Source organism: Procambarus clarkii, chromosome 93, assembly GCF_040958095.1.
Source record: "Procambarus clarkii isolate CNS0578487 chromosome 93, FALCON_Pclarkii_2.0, whole genome shotgun sequence".
Classification (NCBI taxonomy): domain Eukaryota; kingdom Metazoa; phylum Arthropoda; class Malacostraca; order Decapoda; family Cambaridae; genus Procambarus; species Procambarus clarkii.
The window spans coordinates 8,409,834-8,429,394 of NC_091242.1; the positions used below are offsets into that span (position 1 = coordinate 8,409,834).

Sequence of the window (19,561 nt, forward strand, 5' to 3'; positions counted from 1 at the left end):
CTCAGGAATATTAGGAAATTTCAAGTGATGAGGATGGGAAATTATGGTCATTAACCACCTAACTGCACCAACCGAGTATTCTTGGTTGGTGGGAAACTGCGCCAGCCGAGAAAACTCTTTTTTTTTTTTTTTTTTTTTTTTTTTTTTTTTTTTACCCATTTTAAATGTGTGTGAAGTTGGTTGTATACGAAATGGACTCTAAGGACCTCCAGTGAGAGGATGCCATCTTGGAAAAAATTCCCAGAATGCCCTAGGGCTGCTGGCTGGGTTAGTACAGTACTGAGTAAGCAACCATGGGTGGCGCATGCGCCTCTGGCTCCCAAACACCTGTCCGACGCGGTGTTGAAAGATCGCGCTCTGTCGGTGAAATTCAAACCTTGTCGTTTGAAGAACATAAGGGTCATAATATTGGTGAAGCTAGGCGCAATAAGGACCTAACACAAAGGTCGGATGCAAGTGATACAGCACCTATGAGGACGATACAGAGAGTGTATCCAGTTGTAGCTCTGAGCACCATCCTTGCCCACCTATGTTATCTCCAATTTATTTAGATGATACATAGATGAATCATTTTCTGCGTTCAGTGATGATGCATCTGATACAATTAGCATAGATGAACAATGTTAGCGACTTCCATGGTAGTGTTTTCCGTAGATATTTTCAAGAATAGCTGAATCTCTTCTTGACTGATGGACACTCTTTGAGGCTAGCTGAATCTTTTCTTGACTGATGGACACTCTTTGAGGCTACCTCACCTTGAGGTTACCTTGAGGTGCTTCCGTGGCTTAGCGTCTCCGCGGCCCGGTCGTCGACCAGGCCTCCTGGTTGCTGGAATGATCAACCTGTGTGAGATTCAGAAGGCTGGCTGAATCTCTTCCTGTGTGAGACCTTACAAAGTGATTTTTTCACAACTACCTTACAAATTGATCTTTTCCTGTAATCTTTTCAAGACTACCTTACATTTTACAAGCTTGGCTACATACCACCTACAGGTACTAATACCAAGGGTGTACGTGAGTGCGTTATTTACAAGCACACAGAACGAAGAAACAGGAAGCGAAAATCTATCTGTACCTGGTGCAACGAGAGTGAAGTTGGGCTGTGTACCATGGACTACTTCGTTGATTATTACTCACTTCCGAAGTACTGAGTGTGTAATACAGTGTGTTACTGTGTAAATAGTATGTGAAACTGTACATATTGTAATTTTAGTGAATTTTTAACAAGTAATATTGTGATAATAAACATTTATTGGGGACACATTACTGACACATGTATCACAGTTCCATGGAACATTATGAATGTTCTACTGTATACATATTGTAAAGGACACAAATATGCATCATATATGATAAAAAACAAATAAAACCACATTGGAAATACATAAAACAAATAATTGAAAATATATTTGTGGTAACACCCGGTGCTTGAATGGCCCGCACAACTGTGTCTGGGCGTGTCACGCACAGGTGACCAGCCCCTGATGACGTCACAGTGCACCTTGTCCACGTCCCCACAGCCAAAGTAAGTGGAATTTTGTATTTATTTTTACATAGACATGTTCAGGGAAGGGAATTTATCATTTTATGAAGAAAAAAGAATTTTGGGGAACACTTTATTTCATGCGCACAGGGGGGAATTTCATAATAAACTCAGCGCAGCACGGTGGTTAAGATGAGACCTTCAAAAGGAAGACAGAGAAACTGAACCTGAACCTCATTGAAGCAAAATGTTCAAATGACTGTAGGAATAAGGAAGACATCAAATTTTTTGTTCTACAAAGTGATAGGGATTAGGAAGCCAGTGAAATGGTACAAAAAAGCAAACCTGCAAAATCATTAGATAATGGGGGTAGTTAAGAACATATAATACTGCTAAAGATGTCAGATATTATTGTAATAATAGAGACAAAACTTGAAGATAATATTTTAAATTAGGTCATATTCCAGAGTACCACTCAATTTGGAGACGTGACAGAAATATTAATTAAGGTGGAGGCATTACTGTGCTGGTGAAAGAACACTTGAAGATAAGAGAATTAATAATTGACAAATCTTGAGATGTTGACATAATGGAACTGGACATTTGCAATCAGAATGACAAACTGATAATCATAAATGCCTATAGTCCACCAGCAAGCAATACATGGACAAAGGAAGAACTGGATGACAAACAAGAGGGTGTTATAATGATCGTGAGAGAGATTATAGTAAGAGCAGATAAATATAAATCATGACTGTTGGTAAACATCCAATATATTGTATATCAAGTTGTAACAACATTCTAATATATCACAAAATGTTATAACAAGATGTAACAACTTTATTACAAGTTGTAACAAGGGAATCATAGGGACTGTTCCACTGTGTGTTTGCAGGGTAGGAAGCTATGCCCTACTAGCAGATAGGCTAAGATATGAGGAGCTAAGGGACCAGACCAGAAATCCCACCAGTTTGTTATTGAAATTGAAGTAAACAAATTACCAGAAATGTTTCAGTGAAATCAGAAAATAAAACCAGCATTGAATGGAATGAAACGCCATTTTTTGGGCAGAGGCTTCCTGAAGCTATCCGAACTGATATCTGCTCTGATAGTTTCATCAGTCCCAGGAGTCCTTATGCCTACTATGTACCACGAGCCAGAACCTGGTCCCCTCAGAGTCACAGGGAGCAATGGCCTATGAGCACTTTACATTTAAAGTATGTCATAATTGCCATTGACTGGGGAAGGACCCAGAAAGGTAGATGAATCAAAAGAAACCACTGTCTGGTTAACCTGTGCAATCTACATTTTTAAAGATCAAAATAACTGCCCTAGAAAGAAACCCAACAAGCAAGACTTTATGCAACTAGCACTCCTGCTTGTTAGCACTACCCCTTATGGGAAAGCCGGCAGCCCACCACTACAGTTCTTTAACAATAAAAACCGCCGACCAGGGGAAGGGAGCCTCCGTCGGGGAGCCTCCAGGGCTCACCCAGAAAATGGCATTTCATTACAGTCAACACTGATTTTCTGTGGTGAGCCCCATCAGCTCCCTGAAGCTAACTACTCTAATATCCTGAAGCTAATAAGTAAAAGGAGGGACTTACCCGGGAGGCGGCAGCACCGCAGGTCTCATGACGAGGAAGAGACAGATGGCTGCGATAGGTGCCCCAAAGTCATACATGGCCGGGAAGGAACCAGAATGTTCATGAGACACCTGGCAGCCAGGACTCTGTTCAGTCTCGAAAATCCATGCGCTCGAATGTCGACCTAAGACATGTTGATAAAAACTCCCACAAGAGCAGCATACTTCCTAACATCGTGGGACTTGAGGGTAAGCCACAGGCTGGAATGCGTAACACTGCAGAAAACCTGAGACACACGAGCCCTGGAACTGGGAACCAAAGAAATCCGAACCACCCAGAGAGTGTCCACTGACACAGAACCATTGGCCCTTAGGTAGTGGCGTAAAGCCGCCACTGGACACAACACATGACACCCCCAGCCTAACCAACTAAGCATCCACAACCACCATATCCACCAAGACACCTGGCCACCACATCACACACACACAGCTGGAACAGCCACACAGAGCAAAAATCCAGAACAGGAATGTAGCATGTGCTAGTAGCATGAAGTGTTGCTTGTTTGGTTTCTTTCTAGGTGAGTTATTTTATCTTTTCTGATGTAGATTGCACAGGTTAACCAGACAGTGGTCTGTTTTGATTTGCCTACCTTTCTGGTTCCTTTCCCAATTGATGGCAATTATGACATACTTTAAATGTAAAGTGCTCATAGGCCATTGCTCCCTGCAGTTCTCTGAAGGGACCAGGTTCTGGCTCGTGGTCCCTGGTAGGTATAAGGACTCTTGTGACTGATGACCCCAGATTAATATAGCAGATATCAGTTCAGATAGCTTCAGGGAGCCGACAGGGCTCCCCACAGAAAAGCTCTAAATATGGCATTCATCATACCTGAAACACAACCCATGTCGGTGCATACAGCTCACATGGAAGAGATATAGGTTGTGAAGTAGTAGAAGGGACGGCATCAGGTTCCACCAGTGAAAATGGCTGAATAGATCTTGGCACTGTTATTGGGTATACCGATGTTATTCCACCATTTACTTCTCCACCAAGTAGAATATCAAAGAGAAGAGATGTCTGTTGAGAGGACAACATTTAATACATATTACATGAAATGTCTAATAATTGTGCATTAAAATTAACCAAGAAATACATGTGGTATGAACAGGCAGAGATGAATAAGGGATAGAAAAATTGCAAGGAAGAAGCTGAATGACAGTGAAGTGGCCCTAACTTCCCATGTTGTTCAAAAATCTATTCAAATTTGCAGTTTCAACTCTACAAAGCGTGTATAGAATTATGAAAGGATTTAATAGTGTAATAGTTTTTTGTTTCTCTCTGAATTTACAGTACAGTACATTTATTTTTTCTAGGTTATTTATTATATTTCTAGAATTTGTGAACCTGCTTTCTTAGTGCTTTTCCCCATAAAATCATTTGAACATCTAGAGGGGATGATTGAGGGCAAGCATATATATGTACTTCACTGTTGTATGTGCAACTGTAATTGATAGGACAAACTTTAACAGTAGTTTAGTGATGGATAAACACCCTACTTCATGAAAAAAAGGAAAGCGTGTGATTATATACAGAACATATCTCACAGTGGCTTAATTGATGTATTATAGTATTGAAATTGTTTAAAAAACCAGCATTGAAAGTAATGAAATACCACTTTCTGGATGAGCGTTAGTGGCTCCCAGAAGCTATTTTGATGAGATTGCTCCCAACTATTAGATCACATCAGGGGGCCTCACAGCCTAGTGGACAGTACTCGAGGGTTGCAGTCCTAAGGGCCTGGGTTTGATTCCCGGCCAAGGCAGAAACAAATCGGAAGCTTCTTTCACCCGATGCTTCTCCCTCACCTAGCAGTAAATAGGTACCTGGAAATTAAATAGCTACTACAGGTTGTATCATGGGAGGGAAAGAGGGGTTGCATGTGTGTTTTAGAGAGAAATATATGTAATAGACATGATGGAGGAAAATTAGTTGGGAGTCAGTACATTAGACAACCGATGACTAGAAAGGTGGGGTCCAAGAGCTAACAGCTCGATCCTGCAGGCATAAATAATAAATACATCAGTCACAGAGTTCTCTTTGGCCTACTGGAACCAGAACTGAAATCTAACCTCCTCACAGAGGTGCCGAGAGGGACACTGCCACAACAGGAAAAAGCATCCATAAATATATATAAAAGCATCCATATATATATATATATACAGCATATATATATATATATATATATATATATATATATATATATATATATATATATAATACACACACACACACACACACACACAATGGACCCTCGATTAACGAATTTAATCAATTCCGGCACCGAGCTCGTCATGTGAAACGCTCGTCTTTCGAAACAAAGTTCCCATTTAAAATAATGGAAATAAAATTAATCCGGTCCACCACCGAAAAACATCAATATGATATTCGATTTTTTAAATGATGGAGCAGCCTACCTGACATACACTGAATGAGCCTTTATGACTTTTTTCTTTTTTCAAATTTGTTAATTTTTTTTTCTAGAAAATGGAGCAGCCTACCTGACATACACTGAACGAACCTTTTTGACATTTGTTCTTTTTTTCAATTTTTTCAATTTTTAATTTTTCTAGAGAAAACAAAACAAAACAATGCTTTGCAACATTACAGCAGTCACCCCTTTACATACCACCATCATTAGCATCTTTAAAAAAAAAAATCATTGATTTGCCTCGTCGGATGTGTCAGAGAATTTGCGAGAACCAGCTGGAACATGCTAGGAAGCACCACATGGTTTTCTCATTAATACATTTAATGCTGGTTTTCTGAGGGAGCCCCTTGTGGCTTCCTGAGAAACCCAAGGGACATACCATAGATGAAGGGAGATGGCAGGTACTATGGTGAAGGCAAAAGAAACAGCCCAAAGCAGCACAGGCATGACAAGCAAGGCTCAAGGACATTGACCAAATACCGGGCCTACCATGTCCCCTGTTAGACCTCCAAAACCCAAGGAGACAGGTTCAACCAACAAAGCATCCACCATGGCAAAATCAGTGTCATGAAGGTAGTGGCAAAGATGACATACTTTGGTAATATGACATAATTAAATGTAAAGTGCTCATGCGTCATTGCTCTCTGCGCCTCTCTGAGGGTTCCAGGTTCTGGCTCGTGGTCCCCGGTAGGCATAAGAACTCCTGTGACTGATAACCCAAATTAATAAAGCACTATCAGTTCGTATAACTTCAGGGAGCTGACGGGGCTCCCCAGAAAATTACAATACTGTACAATACTGTACTATATTACATTTTCATTGTTTTACTCTACTGCTACTACTGTTAATCACAATTCAAGATTAATAATATGTTGAAGCAATTAATAATACTGTAATTTAAATATATAAATCACCTTGGATGCCTGGTGGTGGACAATTATGAGACTGTCAATGATATTTACAGCAAAACGCCCTGTTAACTCCAAACGACAGATGTGAGTTCTTTTAAAGGCTCCATCTCTGTAATTAGCAATGTTAATAAACTTTGACAATTTAATAAATATGATTTCTGAAAGAAAATGCTGTACAAATTTCAGATTTAAATGTTAGTACCAAAGTTACAGAACATTCATATAAACATAACTATAATGCAGTATACTAGTACTGTCAAACCAATAAACATACACTACTATTACAATTTATGTTTGTTTATTTCACATTTTCAATATTATTTTATATTAAACCCATTGTCTATACACTTTTGATCCTTTCAAAATTCTCTTAGATCTTTCATTTCTATTCTCATATTTTGTCCATTACCTCAATAATGTGCACTTTACTTACCTTTTCCACTCATATACAGACCATTTTTCAGATCCTAATTTTACATTTCACTTTTCACCCTACAGCTTGCACTCATTTTATATTTAAATAATAATAATAAAAAAAAAAAGAGTTGTGCCTTCCTTGTTTCTGTGATGCAGTGGTCAATGCAGTCAAGTCTCAGCCGAAAGGTTTCCGGCTCAATTCCTGTGGCAGAACAGAAGGGTTTGGGAAATTATTCCTCTTGCCTAGCCATGAATATTTACCTCGAAGTTAGGCAACTGTTGTGGGTTGCATCCTGGGGAAAGCCAGCAGCTGACCTAGTGGTACCTCAGTAAGCTTAACAGGCTTTCTGTCCCCAACTATGGGAAACAATATTCACTGTTAAATGTCTGTTTCTCCATCCTAGCAGTGAATACTGTACCTCAAAAAGTTACTTGAAACAAATTTGCTTAAACTTCTGAACTTAAATTTTCCATTAATTACATCTTACAATTTGGTTCCTTTAAAAAACCAGCTTTGACTGTAATGAAACGCCATTTTTTGGATGAGCCCCAGAGGCTCCCTGGTGCTATCGGGCTAATATGCAATTCATTACACTAGGGCATTAGTCAAAGGAGTTCAGCCTACCAGGGACCACGAGCCAGAACCTGACCCCCTCAGAGAGGCACAGGGAGCAATGACCCTGGAAAACCCCTCTGTGGTTGGGGTTTTTCCTTATCTGCCATTGACTGGTGCTAGGCACCCAGAAAGGTAGGCATAACAAAACAGACCCCACATGGTAAGAAAATTGCAAATGAAAACCAAACAGAGAGGGAGACCTCTCTCAATTCCCAAGGAAACAAGCAAACAAGCAAAATTCACACCACGCCGCCGTGCCGCTCTTACACGCAGTCCCCCCCCTTGGTAGGGGAGAGGGGGGGGGGGCCAGGACACACTGGACTAGCTACCCAACCTCAGTTTGGAGGCTAAGCATAAAAAACAATGCAAAACTGCTGACTGGAGGGAAGGGGGGAGGGAGGTGCCAGGGAGCTTCCAGGGCTCACCCAGCAAATGGTGTTTCATTACATTCAATGCTGGGTTTCTGTGGGGAGCCCTTTCGGCTCCCTGGAGCTACATAACCAAAGATAAGGAAAAGAGGGACATACCCGGAAGGCGGCCACCACATCTTGATTCTTGAGATGATTTCGGGGCTTTAGTGTCCCCGCGGCCGGTCCTCGACCAGGCCTCCACCCCCAGGTAGCAGCCCGTGACAGCTGACTAACTCCCAGGTACCTATTTACTGCTAGGTAACAGGGGCATTCAAGGTGAAAGAAACTTTGCCCATTTGTTTCTGCCTCGTGCGGGAATCGCACGAGGCACAGAATTACGAGTCCTGCGCGCTATCCACCAGGCTGCGAGGCCCCACATGCTCCTCAACTTGAAGGCGAGACAACTGGCTGCAACCTGCGACCCAACACCACACACGAACGCCCAAGACCAGGAATGTCGACCAAATAACAGGCAGCCAGGACTCTGTTAGACCTACAAAGTCCCTGCGCATGAATATCCGCCCAAGACATGGTGCCGAAGATTTCAGCCGAAGCAGCAAACTTCCGAATGTCATTGGCACGAGGATAGAATGCAGGCTGGCTAGACTTAATAACCTTGCGGACGACCTGGGAGACCCAAGGTCTCTCTGGGACATGGAACGAGGGAAACTGGATCAACCCAAAGAGCATCCCTGGCCACAGAAGCCGAGGTGCGCAGATAACGGCAAAGAGCCACAACCGGACACAACGCATGATCCACCCCCGGCCTGACCAACCAAGCATCAATGACCCCCAAGGACCCCCCCCTAAAAGCAGTCGTCGCGTTCTTTGCCAGAAAAGAAGCAGAAGGCTGCAACCAACTAAATCAACTACCAGGACCAAAAGAGCAGAAACCCTTGCGCCGGAGGAGAGCATGAAGCTCACCAACCCGAGCCCCAGAGGTCAATGCCAACAGAAAGAGATTTAGAAAAACAATCTTGAACCGAAGGGGCCACCACGAACCGAGGAGTAGAGAGATAGGAGAGCACCCTGTCCAAGGACCAGGATGGCTCAGGTGGAGCATAAGCAGGCCAGAGGTGAAACAACACTAGAGTGCTTAAGGAATGGGGGGCAGAAGTGACATCCACTCCGAATGCAAGCTGGAGCTGCTCTGCCAGCGCCGCATGATACTAGGTGACAGTATGTGGCATCAAATGACGGTTCAGGAAATGTACCAAGAAAGAAAGGACACGACAACCCGACAATCAGAAATAGAAGGAAACCTACAAAGAGAAAATGGGGGGAAACAACACCAGGATACTTCATACTGTCGCCGAGACGAAGCTCTCAGGTGGGACACCATCAACAGATAATAATCCTTCAGGACTATGAGCCAAACAACAAAGAAGATTGAAAGGCAGCCAGGAACACTCTTCTGACACTCCCTCATCCCTGATAACCTCTCCACCCACGTAGTTGAAGGACTGGAGGCAGAGTCTACAATTTCCCCAGAACTCTAAGACCACAAGGAAGGAAAAGATGAAGCATCATCATGAAATCTCCACGAAGTCGGCAAGATGAAGGCTTATCCCAAAGAAACAAGGAAGTAAAGGAAATAAAAGTGGACCCCTGCAGAAATGATGGCCAACTACACCCACAGTGGAACAGGGAACCCCAATAAGCACCCCCTCCATGAAGAAAAGTGCAAACAACCCCACAAGAGAAGGCTGACAACAAAAGCAGTGCCAATGTCCCAGACTCAGACACCTGCCTATCTTAACCGAATGCAGTAAGCTCAGATAGAGGGACCTAGAAGCACTGGCAATGGGAAAAGACTATGCCAAAGAACACCTGACTTAAGAATTTAACAGTTGAGCCAACCACCATGCAAGTACATGAGAAAATACCTCCCTTGGAAACAGAAAGGGAGAAATGGAAGTGGAAGAATAAGATAATGACCAGGAAATATCTTGAAAATGTAAGAGCAATGCTAGCCAAATACAAGAAAACCCTCATGGATATCCACCCCTAACACTGTTGAAAAATGCCTCTATGCCTTTAAATGCCATGCCCCTATTGAGTGGGCCAGATGGCATTCCTGGTCTCTGGTAGTGTTTGTGATTCATCAGAGCCTTGTTTGGAATGTATGTTTGGAGGATTCCAGGTTGTTAACTTGGGAGATACACAGAGGGGAGCCCCTTACAGACATATACAGCTTCAATACAATACAGGTACAAGTAATTAGAAAATTTTAATATATGAACATCATATAAATGGCACATACTTATTCTGTGAATATACATCTAGGTGTGCAGCAACAGTGGGGGTGGATGGATGACGCAATACACAGATTGACACCTGACCATATATGGTGCCAACACATACATCTCGCTCACCCAGTGTCACTCCAGGGGTGTGAATGCTACTGCCACTACTTACTTCCACTATGAAAAATAAAAAATAAAACATGAAAATTTATTTCTAAGTTACAAATTTTACAAATTCTAGTACTGTACAGTGGAACCTCGGTTCTCGTATTTTTCATACTTGTACTCAATTTCTCCGAAAAATTTTATTCGGTACTCGTTGTTTGCCTTGGTGCTCGGAGTTTGTTCATACATGTACGGGTCCACTGTGAGCGTGGCGCTTCAGTTTACCAGTGTCTCCCGCCTAGTGATGATCACACTTGAATTCTTTGTGAAGAATTTCATTGTTTTTGTGCTTTTTTGGTTTCTGAACATAAAAGTTCTTATTATATATCACGCCATGGGTTCCAAGAAAGTCAGTGGTAATGTTCAACCTAAGAAAATAGTTGAGAGGATGACGATAGAGGAAAAACAAGAGATCATTCATAGTAAGACAATGTGATGTCTCACTACAGACAAGTGTTAAAACATAGGGAAAAATAAGTGTCTATAGTCAGATTCTTATTAAGACAAGCAAGCATTGAGCCACAACCAGGTCCTAGTGGTATGGCTGCAAAACATAAGAGAGAGTGTACCCCAGAAATGTCATCACTGCTGTTATAATGGAATGGGACTTCCCTTCCAAACACTAACACCTCACCTCCTCCTCCCCCTTCCTTACTGTCTTCCATACGCCAACAAGAGTCCTCAATAAAGATAAGGTACCTAAGAGAATTATTCTGTATAAAATGTATTTTTTAGTTAATATATTTGGGGGTATGGAACGGATTAATTCAATTTACATTATTTCTTATGGGAAAATTTGTTTCGGTTTTTGTACCGTCTCTGGGAACAGATTAACTACGAAAACTGAGGTACCCCTGTAATATACAGTATTTATAATTCAGTATAAAAATGATTATAATCAAATATCAAGGCAAAGAACTAAACAAATTACAACAAACCTTCAAATTTATTTAGTTTGTTGGACTGTCCTGGCTTGAACATGAAGGGCTGGAGTGTGGTGGTGGTAGGAGCAGACCCAGTACAAAGGAGCAAAAGTGAACATTCTGTGCTCCAAACAAACCAAGAGCAAGTGAGACTATAGTTTCGTATATGACGAATGCTTACACGATCCTTTGCAACATGCTGTGTCTAGAGAAAGATTTTATTTGGTCAGGACTTAAAGTTTTCATGTATAGCAAAAACAAAACAAAAGCTATATAAGCAAAAACTTTTAATTCTATTAAAAAACCATCATTGAATGTAATGAAACACCATTTTCTGGGTGAGACCCGAAGGCTCCCCGGAGCTATCTGGGCTGATACAGAGTACAGTATTAGCTTTGGCCATCAATCAATGTACATTGAGTTCTAGGTTTACCGGGGACCACGAGCCAGAACCTGACCCCCTCAGAGAGGCACGAGGAGCAATGGCCTATAGAGACACCTTATATGTAAGTTAGAAGTACTCTATGTCTGCCATCAACCGGGTCGGGCACCTCAGAAAGATAGGCGCCCCAAAATATCCCCCCCTTCTGGTTAAGAATTGCTACCAAAGCCGAACGAGTGGATAGAACTTCAAGCGGGCAACCAACAGTGTGTCGCACCAACTGAAACCTAGCATTCAATGCGCATGCTGCTTGACCCCTAACCTCAGCTACAGCAAAATGGGTAAATTGGAGTACCAGCGGAGATCAAGTCTCGCAAGACTCCAGGTAGGTGGTGTCGTTGATCCAACAAGCAGCACAACGAAGGCAGAACAGGTGATCGTCACCCTGAGACAGGGGCAACAAACAATCTTCAAACCTGCAGAAGGCGAAATGGGATTCGGAGGATACGTCCATCGGTCAACCCTGCCCCGATGGGAGATTCCTGGGCCCATAGGGGGATATATCCCTACAGGAAGCCCAGGCACTGGTACTGCCAAAGCTGGTTGTAACCCCGTATATTATCTGGGCAAACTGATACCAACCCCTTGGTACCCCTTGGTACCTCTTGCAGCCCTTGGTACCAACTCCTGGCCACTGTGCCAATTCATAGTAAGAACCACCACCCAGTTGAAAAGCCTGTCAGGGAACTGAGACCAGAGTAGATGTCCACCTCGTTTAGCTTCAGTCGACAAACTGATGGTCCGGCTGCTGGCTCAGTGGGCTGGGACCCCCCTCTCCCCCTCCCGGGGGGGGGGGCGAAGGAGTGGCGCAGTGTGTGTTGACGTGTTGGTTGTTAACTTGTTATCCTTGGGGGAATTACTAGCCTCTGTTCGGTCTCAGATTGCAATTTTTTTATTAGGAGGGGGGTCAGTTTTGGAGCACCTATCTTTCTGGGTGCTCAACCCTGGTGGATGGCAGACATGAATACTTTCATACATGAGAGTTTCTTAGGCCACTGCTCCCTGCGCCTCTCTGAGTGGACTATGTTCTGACTAGTGGTCCCTGGTAGGCACGACAACTCCATATGACTGAAGCCCCATACTAATACAGTATTAGCTAATATCAGTCCAATAGCTCTAGGAAGCTGACGGGGCTTTCCCTCAGAAAATATTAACAAAATGGAACACCAAACCATGGAGTTTCACTCTTAAAGGTACATTATACCTAATAATGACTTACAGATGCATATGGTATACACTAACCTTTCATTTCATTTATTCCACCTGTCTACACTCGGTAAAGTAAATTAAATGAGAGGGTAGTGTATTCCAAAACCATCAGAAGGCTCATCATAAACATAGCTCTCATTCTGTATCTATACTTAAGTAATTACAAAAAGAGAAAGGAATTTGTTATTACAATATTACAAGTATAAAAATAAAACTGAGTATTTGTGATAATAATACGGACTGGTACACACAATAAAGTATGCAGCAAAGAATAACACATTATTTTTCACTGGTAATGTCTGCAATCTGTGCCAACCACAAATTTCCCATAAATTTAAGTAATTAATCAAATGTTATTTGTATACATCACATTTCTCATAAAATATCATTCTTAATACAATACAACAAGATACTAATACCTGATAAAATTCAACACCATGATCTGTTACTAAAACTAGGTCCTCATTGTGTGTCCAGATGAACCCAAGTAGGTTTGCAGTTTTTGCACGGCACTCTTGAACACTTCCAGGACCAACTTCACCCTCTGTGTAAGTGAGTAATTCCTGTAGTATGAGAAAATAACAAATGCAGTATTAGAAGCAAAACTAAAAATTAATAGCATAAAGTTTTTCATTCTTAATCAGTTTATAAAGATGGTCTGTGAGAAAAGTGAGTCTAATAATTCAATAATACAGAAAAATCAAACTTATATTAATGAAAGTAAATTTATGCACAGATCGTATTGCCTTTTGCTAAGGTTTATAATTTAATGTATATAAAAAAGATCAGACATCATTGAAGTGGCAGACATATGGCACTAGCACCACAGAGATCTTTTCAAAAGTCTTTACAAGGGCATATAAGATGCTAGGGTGTCATGAGAAAATATTAGTCCAGGCAAGAATGACAGACAAGTCTTTATATAAAAGCAAACCCTACAGAGAGCTTTCTACCCCTGATATCACTGTGTGACTGCCAGTGACAGGCTCTAATTACAAACCAATCACCAACTTTGTTCACTTCATAAGCTCAAAACCTGATTTATAAGCTTGATTATTCTGCTGGCTTCTGAGGTAGAGTCATTAATGCAAAAAAATCATTGATAAACAAGGAGGGATTTACCTGTGCTGAAGAACACAAATCCATCAGGATTCTGTTCTCAGAAGCAGCAGCCAGAAGCAAGCTGATGAATGAGGGCAGTATTCTTACCTACATAGGGTACTCTTCATCAAGCCTAGAATAGTTTACCTGTAGGTTACTTGTAGTCAGATCTGAGAGTTCTACTCCCTAAGCCCAGCCTGGGGCCAGGCTTGTCTTGTGATAAGGTGATTTAATAAGTTGTTGCTTTGAGCGACCTGCAGACCCACATCTCCATTACATCCTATTTGGTCTGGCACTTCTTGCAGGAACTTGTCGAGATATCTCTTGAACACTTACATTTGTTTTCTGGCACTATTTCTAATGTTTGAAGAGAGGAGGTGAAGAGATGTGAACCTCTGATGCTCATACAGTATTCTCTGATTATACCTTTACCATCTCTACTCTTCACCGAATATATTTTGCATTTCTTATCGTATCTATTGCTCCAGTAAGTAATTTCGTTGTTCGTATTTGAGACCTGGCCTTCCGGTAACTCCCATGCATACATGATTACTATCTCGGCTCCTTTCCCGAGAGTACACTTTGAGTATTTTGAGATGGTTACAATAATTTAGATGTCTTACTGTGTCTATGCATGCTATGTATTATATGAATTCACCTGAGGGCCACCATCTCTAGTGGCCTAGATAGGGACAAGAAGGATTTTTTCCAGCTGATTTTAAAATAAAGGTTTGTCTTGGCCGGGGAGCCGGTCGGCCGAGCTGACAGCACGCTGGACTTGTGATCCTGTGGTCCTGGGTTCGATACCAGGCGCCGGCGAGAAACAATGGGCAGAGTTTCTTTCACCCTATGCCCCTGTTACCTAGCAGTAAAATAGGTACCTGGGTGTTAGTCAGCTGTCACGGGCTGCTTCCTGGGGTTGGAGGTCTGGTCGAGGACCGGGCCGCGGGGACACTAAAAAGCCCCGAAATCATCTCAAGATAACCTCAAGATTGGCAGTTCCAGTTTTGGTGGGTAGGCAATTTGATGGATTTATTATCCTATGAGCAAAAAAAAACCATCTCCTGTTTTCTATCCTTCATTGTGACACTTATTGAGCTTGAAGCTGTTGCCCCTTGTACTTGTTACATTGGAGCTTTTAAAGAAGGGGTTTGACTTATGTTCTCTGAATTCCTTCTATTTCAGAAATCACTCCTGCTTTGAAAGGGGGAGGTGAGTACTAAGCAGTACTCAAGTTGAGAAGGGAAGGGGAATGGGAACTAGCAGGAGAAAGTGCCAAGCCATTACAACTACATAGAATGTGGAACATATCAGGATAAAGATTTGCTAGTGGTGCAAGGACAGTGACTTGGAGTACAGAGCTTTTCGCTATCCTCAGACTTGATTTCGTTTGGTTGACTGATACTCTTTACTCTTTGTTTGGTAGGAAATTGAATACCCAGTGCCCTCCTGTTATTCCTTTGGACCCCATTTTATAGCTCTGCTATCTCCCTTACAGAGTAGGTCTATATCTGCAGATTAAAGTACTTCTGGTATCTCACCAGTTTTTGGTTTTAGTCTCTGATCCCCATTAGGCTTATATATGTCTCACATGGGCCATATGGAACAACAGTTCCAGAGATGGCTAACACCACTTACCTTAAAAGTGAAAGGAGAAAGGAAGCAACTATGGTACATTACAGTATATACCAATAATACAACACTAAATAATGCTCATACTATGGGATTTGCATAAACACTGTAAGGCACTGCAATATTCTTTCCAATGACATACTGTATATGTTAATAGTATTTCTGAAAGTTACTTGTTATTCTTAATCTTATGTTAATTAATACCGTACAGTGCAGTATAACCAAATCAAATGTTTAATTAACAATTATGAGTAAATAATAGATCAATTAAATCATACCACTGCATTCTTGCTTCGTTGGACAGCTAAAACTGAGTGATCTGGTGAAAATTTAAGGGATGATATGGTTCCATGATCTTCCATTCGGAAGGTGTGGTCACGGCCAATTCCCCTCACTACCACTCCTAGTATTCCGCCACCTCGCACACTTAGAACCTGCAGACCAATAATTGAATTTTTTTTTTACATAAACTATACCAAATTGCATAAGTATAACAAAATGAAAACATATTAAGCAATGAATTTTACAATTATCCCCAATTTGCAAACTGTAAGCAATGCATGCAGGTAATTTGTAACTTTCCACTTCCACCCAGTGGATGGGTGTTGTGTACATAATGTAGTATGCATAACTAACTCAACTAACAATCACTCACTCTTTGTGTGAAGGCATCTTCAGGTTACAGTGATGATAGTTTGATAAACTGTGAAGATACTGCTGATTTATTGAAATGTTAACAAATTAGGTAACTAGCTCATCAGTACTGTAAATTTTTTTAGCTAAGTAAATTTGGGGAATTCAGTTCCTAATCCATTACTGTATGTGTCTATGTAACCTATTCCACTGGTAGTGGAAAAGGTTACAGTAGTACAGTACAACCAATTGCTTAAGCCAACTGGTTGTTCCAATATCTTCATCAGCAAACCAAACCAACACAACCTTATCAACATGCAAAAAATACTAATTTGTCTGAATATCAGCACTTGAGTGTCCAATCACTTAGTGCACACCAAAATTTTGGACAACACAATTTTTTTTTTTTAATATAGGCTAATTTTGAATGTACAGCATCCATTTCAGTGTCAGTTTATAGAACAACATTCCCTCTTTTGCTTCATACCATGTTTTTTGAAAATGTTTTTATTTTATCTATATTTTCATCCACCAGAAAGGTCAATATCCTTCAAGGTGTCTAAACACCAGCAACTTCATTCTAATGAAATATACAGGGAAACAGAAATGAGCAATAAAATCTAAATTGGCTTTTGCAACATAATTAACAGTTGTGTATCGGTTGGCACAGACAACATAGATGGTAGGTCCTAGGTACAATTCCTAGACAGGACAAAATGTTGGGACATGTTTTCTTACACATGATGCCTCAGTTCACCTAGCAGTAAATGGATACCTGAAAGCTTGTCGACTTTTATGGGTTAAGGTTATGTCATTAGTGAAGGGGGACCTCACTAAGCCTATAAGGCTTTTTGTCTCCAACAATGGTAAGCCAAAACCAGTTTGTTAATGCTGCTATTACCGAGTACTATATATCGTACACTATTATAATACAGGATAACATAATATTATGAATGGTGTGGTGCAATGAATTATATGTGCATCACTCAATCTTTTCATCTTTTTTATTATATGTGCAGGTTGCATGAAGGTTTTCAACTCTTGATGACCACACAAGAAAGTGACATTGGGAGATGTCATGGTTGCACCTGAGTGTTCAGAGTTAGACTTGAGGGTTGTTTTTTGGAGTTAGACTTGGTATAAGTACTGTACAGTACTTATCAGAGATGGCTGAATGTTGTGTTGATGGTATCGAATGATTGCTTTTTATTGTTTTTGTTGATAGGTATACTTTTTCTACGGTTGGTTGTCAAGCTAATTAAAATTGCATGCATGGGCCAGATATTTCTTATTCTATTAATATAGTAATTATGTAAACTCAGATTTTCTCATTATTTACCTGAGGGCTATCACCTGTCTAGTGGCCACATCAGGGGACAGGAAGCCAGTGGCTTGTCAAGGGTAAACACCCCCCTTTTTTTTCCTAAAATTTTACAAGATACCTATCTCTACTTTAATTTCCTGTTCAAGATTGACTATTTCACTTTGCAACTTAAAATTCACTGCAAATTTTATGTTAACATTAAGATTTGTCTAGAATACTATGCATGTAATAGTGGCTTTGCAAGAATATACCATTTAATCACCAAAATATGACTTTTCACAAACAAATATTCTAAAGTGTTAGTGGACTGGAGATATTTACCTGTTCAGCACTTTGAATGCTTGTTATTTTATATGCAATGAGAGGTCTGCTCCATCTACTATGTATTCTTTTACATGTCCCGTATTTATAGCTGTGTGCTGCTAGTTTGATGTGTACCAGCATTAGTCTGGCCTTTGTTATGTCTACTTCAATGTTTCTGTGCTTGGGGTATTTTCAAGCTACACCATGGTTCCATGTTTTTTTTGTTTTTTTTGTGGTTTCATAGTATGTTGAGGAGCATCATGTTTTAAATTTTACTGATGGTGGATTTTAGGGGCCCCTTTCCATATAATATGGGAAATAGGTTGGTGTGTGATAATGTTGTTGCATGCATTGCTTTTGCTAATTCACTGCTAATTCACTTCACTAATTCATTGTACAAGTAGGTACATTGGGTTTATTAGAGTACAGAGAGTTGAAGTTATACATTCTTGTAAAGCCACTAGCACGCATAGCATTTCGGGCAGATCCTTAATCTAACATATAATTTTAATTTAAGAAGGTAATTTCTAGCAAAATTAAAAAAAAGTTTACAGGTACATTGTAAGATTTAAGAACATTGTTAGATTAAGAACCTGCCTGAAATGCTATGCATACTAATGGCTTTACAAGAATGTAAAAACATCAATGCTATGTAGTCTCATAAATCCAATATACCTTCTTGTATATACATATATAGATAAATAAACAAATAAAATAACAGGACATGTTACATTACTTCCAGGGCTGCCAGATGTTTGGTTCTGAATATTACTGGACAGAGGGCAAACCTAACCTAACCTACTGTACTCTACATTTAAGAAACTGATATGCATAACCTGAAATGACCAGACCTAGAATGATGGTGTATATTAGTCACGAAAAGAAACATGGGCTTAATTTACATGGGATAAATGTACATGGGACATCAGCTTTCTTCATTCTTACCTCTTTACTAGTGTCATCAAAAAATACATTAGTGACTTTGCTGACAGGTTCAAATCTTATAGGATTTTGTGACAGCTCAAGATATCCATTTTTATCCCCATACTGGTCCATTTCTTTCTATCGCGTTTCTAAATACTAGTGGGTTGGGCTGCTGAGATTTGAGACCCCTAAGATGTTTACATCCGTACGTCGAGTAACGTAAATAAAGGCGACGAACCTCGCTCGGGGTGACTATGACAAACGTTATGTTTTTATCATTATAATAATAATTTTATTTACAAGAAGGTACAATGGGTTTGTGAGATTACATAATATTGGCATTTTTACATTCATGCAAAGCCACTAACACGCATAGCGTTTCGAGCAGATCCTTTATCTAACATATCAGGTAACATGTTTATTCAGGTAAGGTACATACAAGAGATTTTACAAAAATTGATGGATTTATAGATAAAGCTAGTACATACAATGCCTAAAGCCACTATTACGCAAAGCGTTTCGGGCAGGAAAAACATTAATGACTAAAACTTAATACTAATTGAGTATAAAGAATAAAATGTGTTGAGAACAAATAAAAATAAAGCTAAAAAAGGGGGGAACATGGCTGAAAAAGCAGCACAAATACAATTAGGTCGACAAACAGTGTTGTTTAAAAAAACAGACATGGGTTAATTGACAATAGAGGGGTAAGGTAGGTTACAGGGAATTTATTAGGTAGGGCTTCGTTT

At 40.5% G+C, this 19,561-nt stretch overlaps 1 protein-coding gene across 2 annotated transcripts in view; it reads right to left on the reverse strand.

Moving 5' to 3' along the window:
- Positions 1-19,032, reverse strand: part of Bulli (regulator of MON1-CCZ1 complex protein bulli) — a 36,118-nt gene extending 17,086 nt beyond the window's left edge. The window contains exons 1-7 of one of the 2 annotated variants that reach the window (XM_045728579.2): positions 18,834-19,032; positions 15,907-16,062; positions 13,315-13,458; positions 11,260-11,449; positions 10,174-10,333; positions 6,471-6,576; positions 3,957-4,145 (exon numbers count right to left, since the gene is read on the reverse strand). In XM_045728579.2, coding sequence (XP_045584535.1) covers positions 3,957-4,145; positions 6,471-6,576; positions 10,174-10,333; positions 11,260-11,449; positions 13,315-13,458; positions 15,907-16,062; positions 18,834-18,944 — 1,056 coding nt within the window. In that variant the 5' untranslated portion in view covers positions 18,945-19,032. The remainder of the gene's footprint in view (positions 1-3,956; positions 4,146-6,470; positions 6,577-10,173; positions 10,334-11,259; positions 11,450-13,314; positions 13,459-15,906; positions 16,063-18,833) is intronic. The other variant, XM_045728580.2, reaches the window with a different exon arrangement.
- Positions 19,033-19,561: the final 529 nt, after the last annotated feature.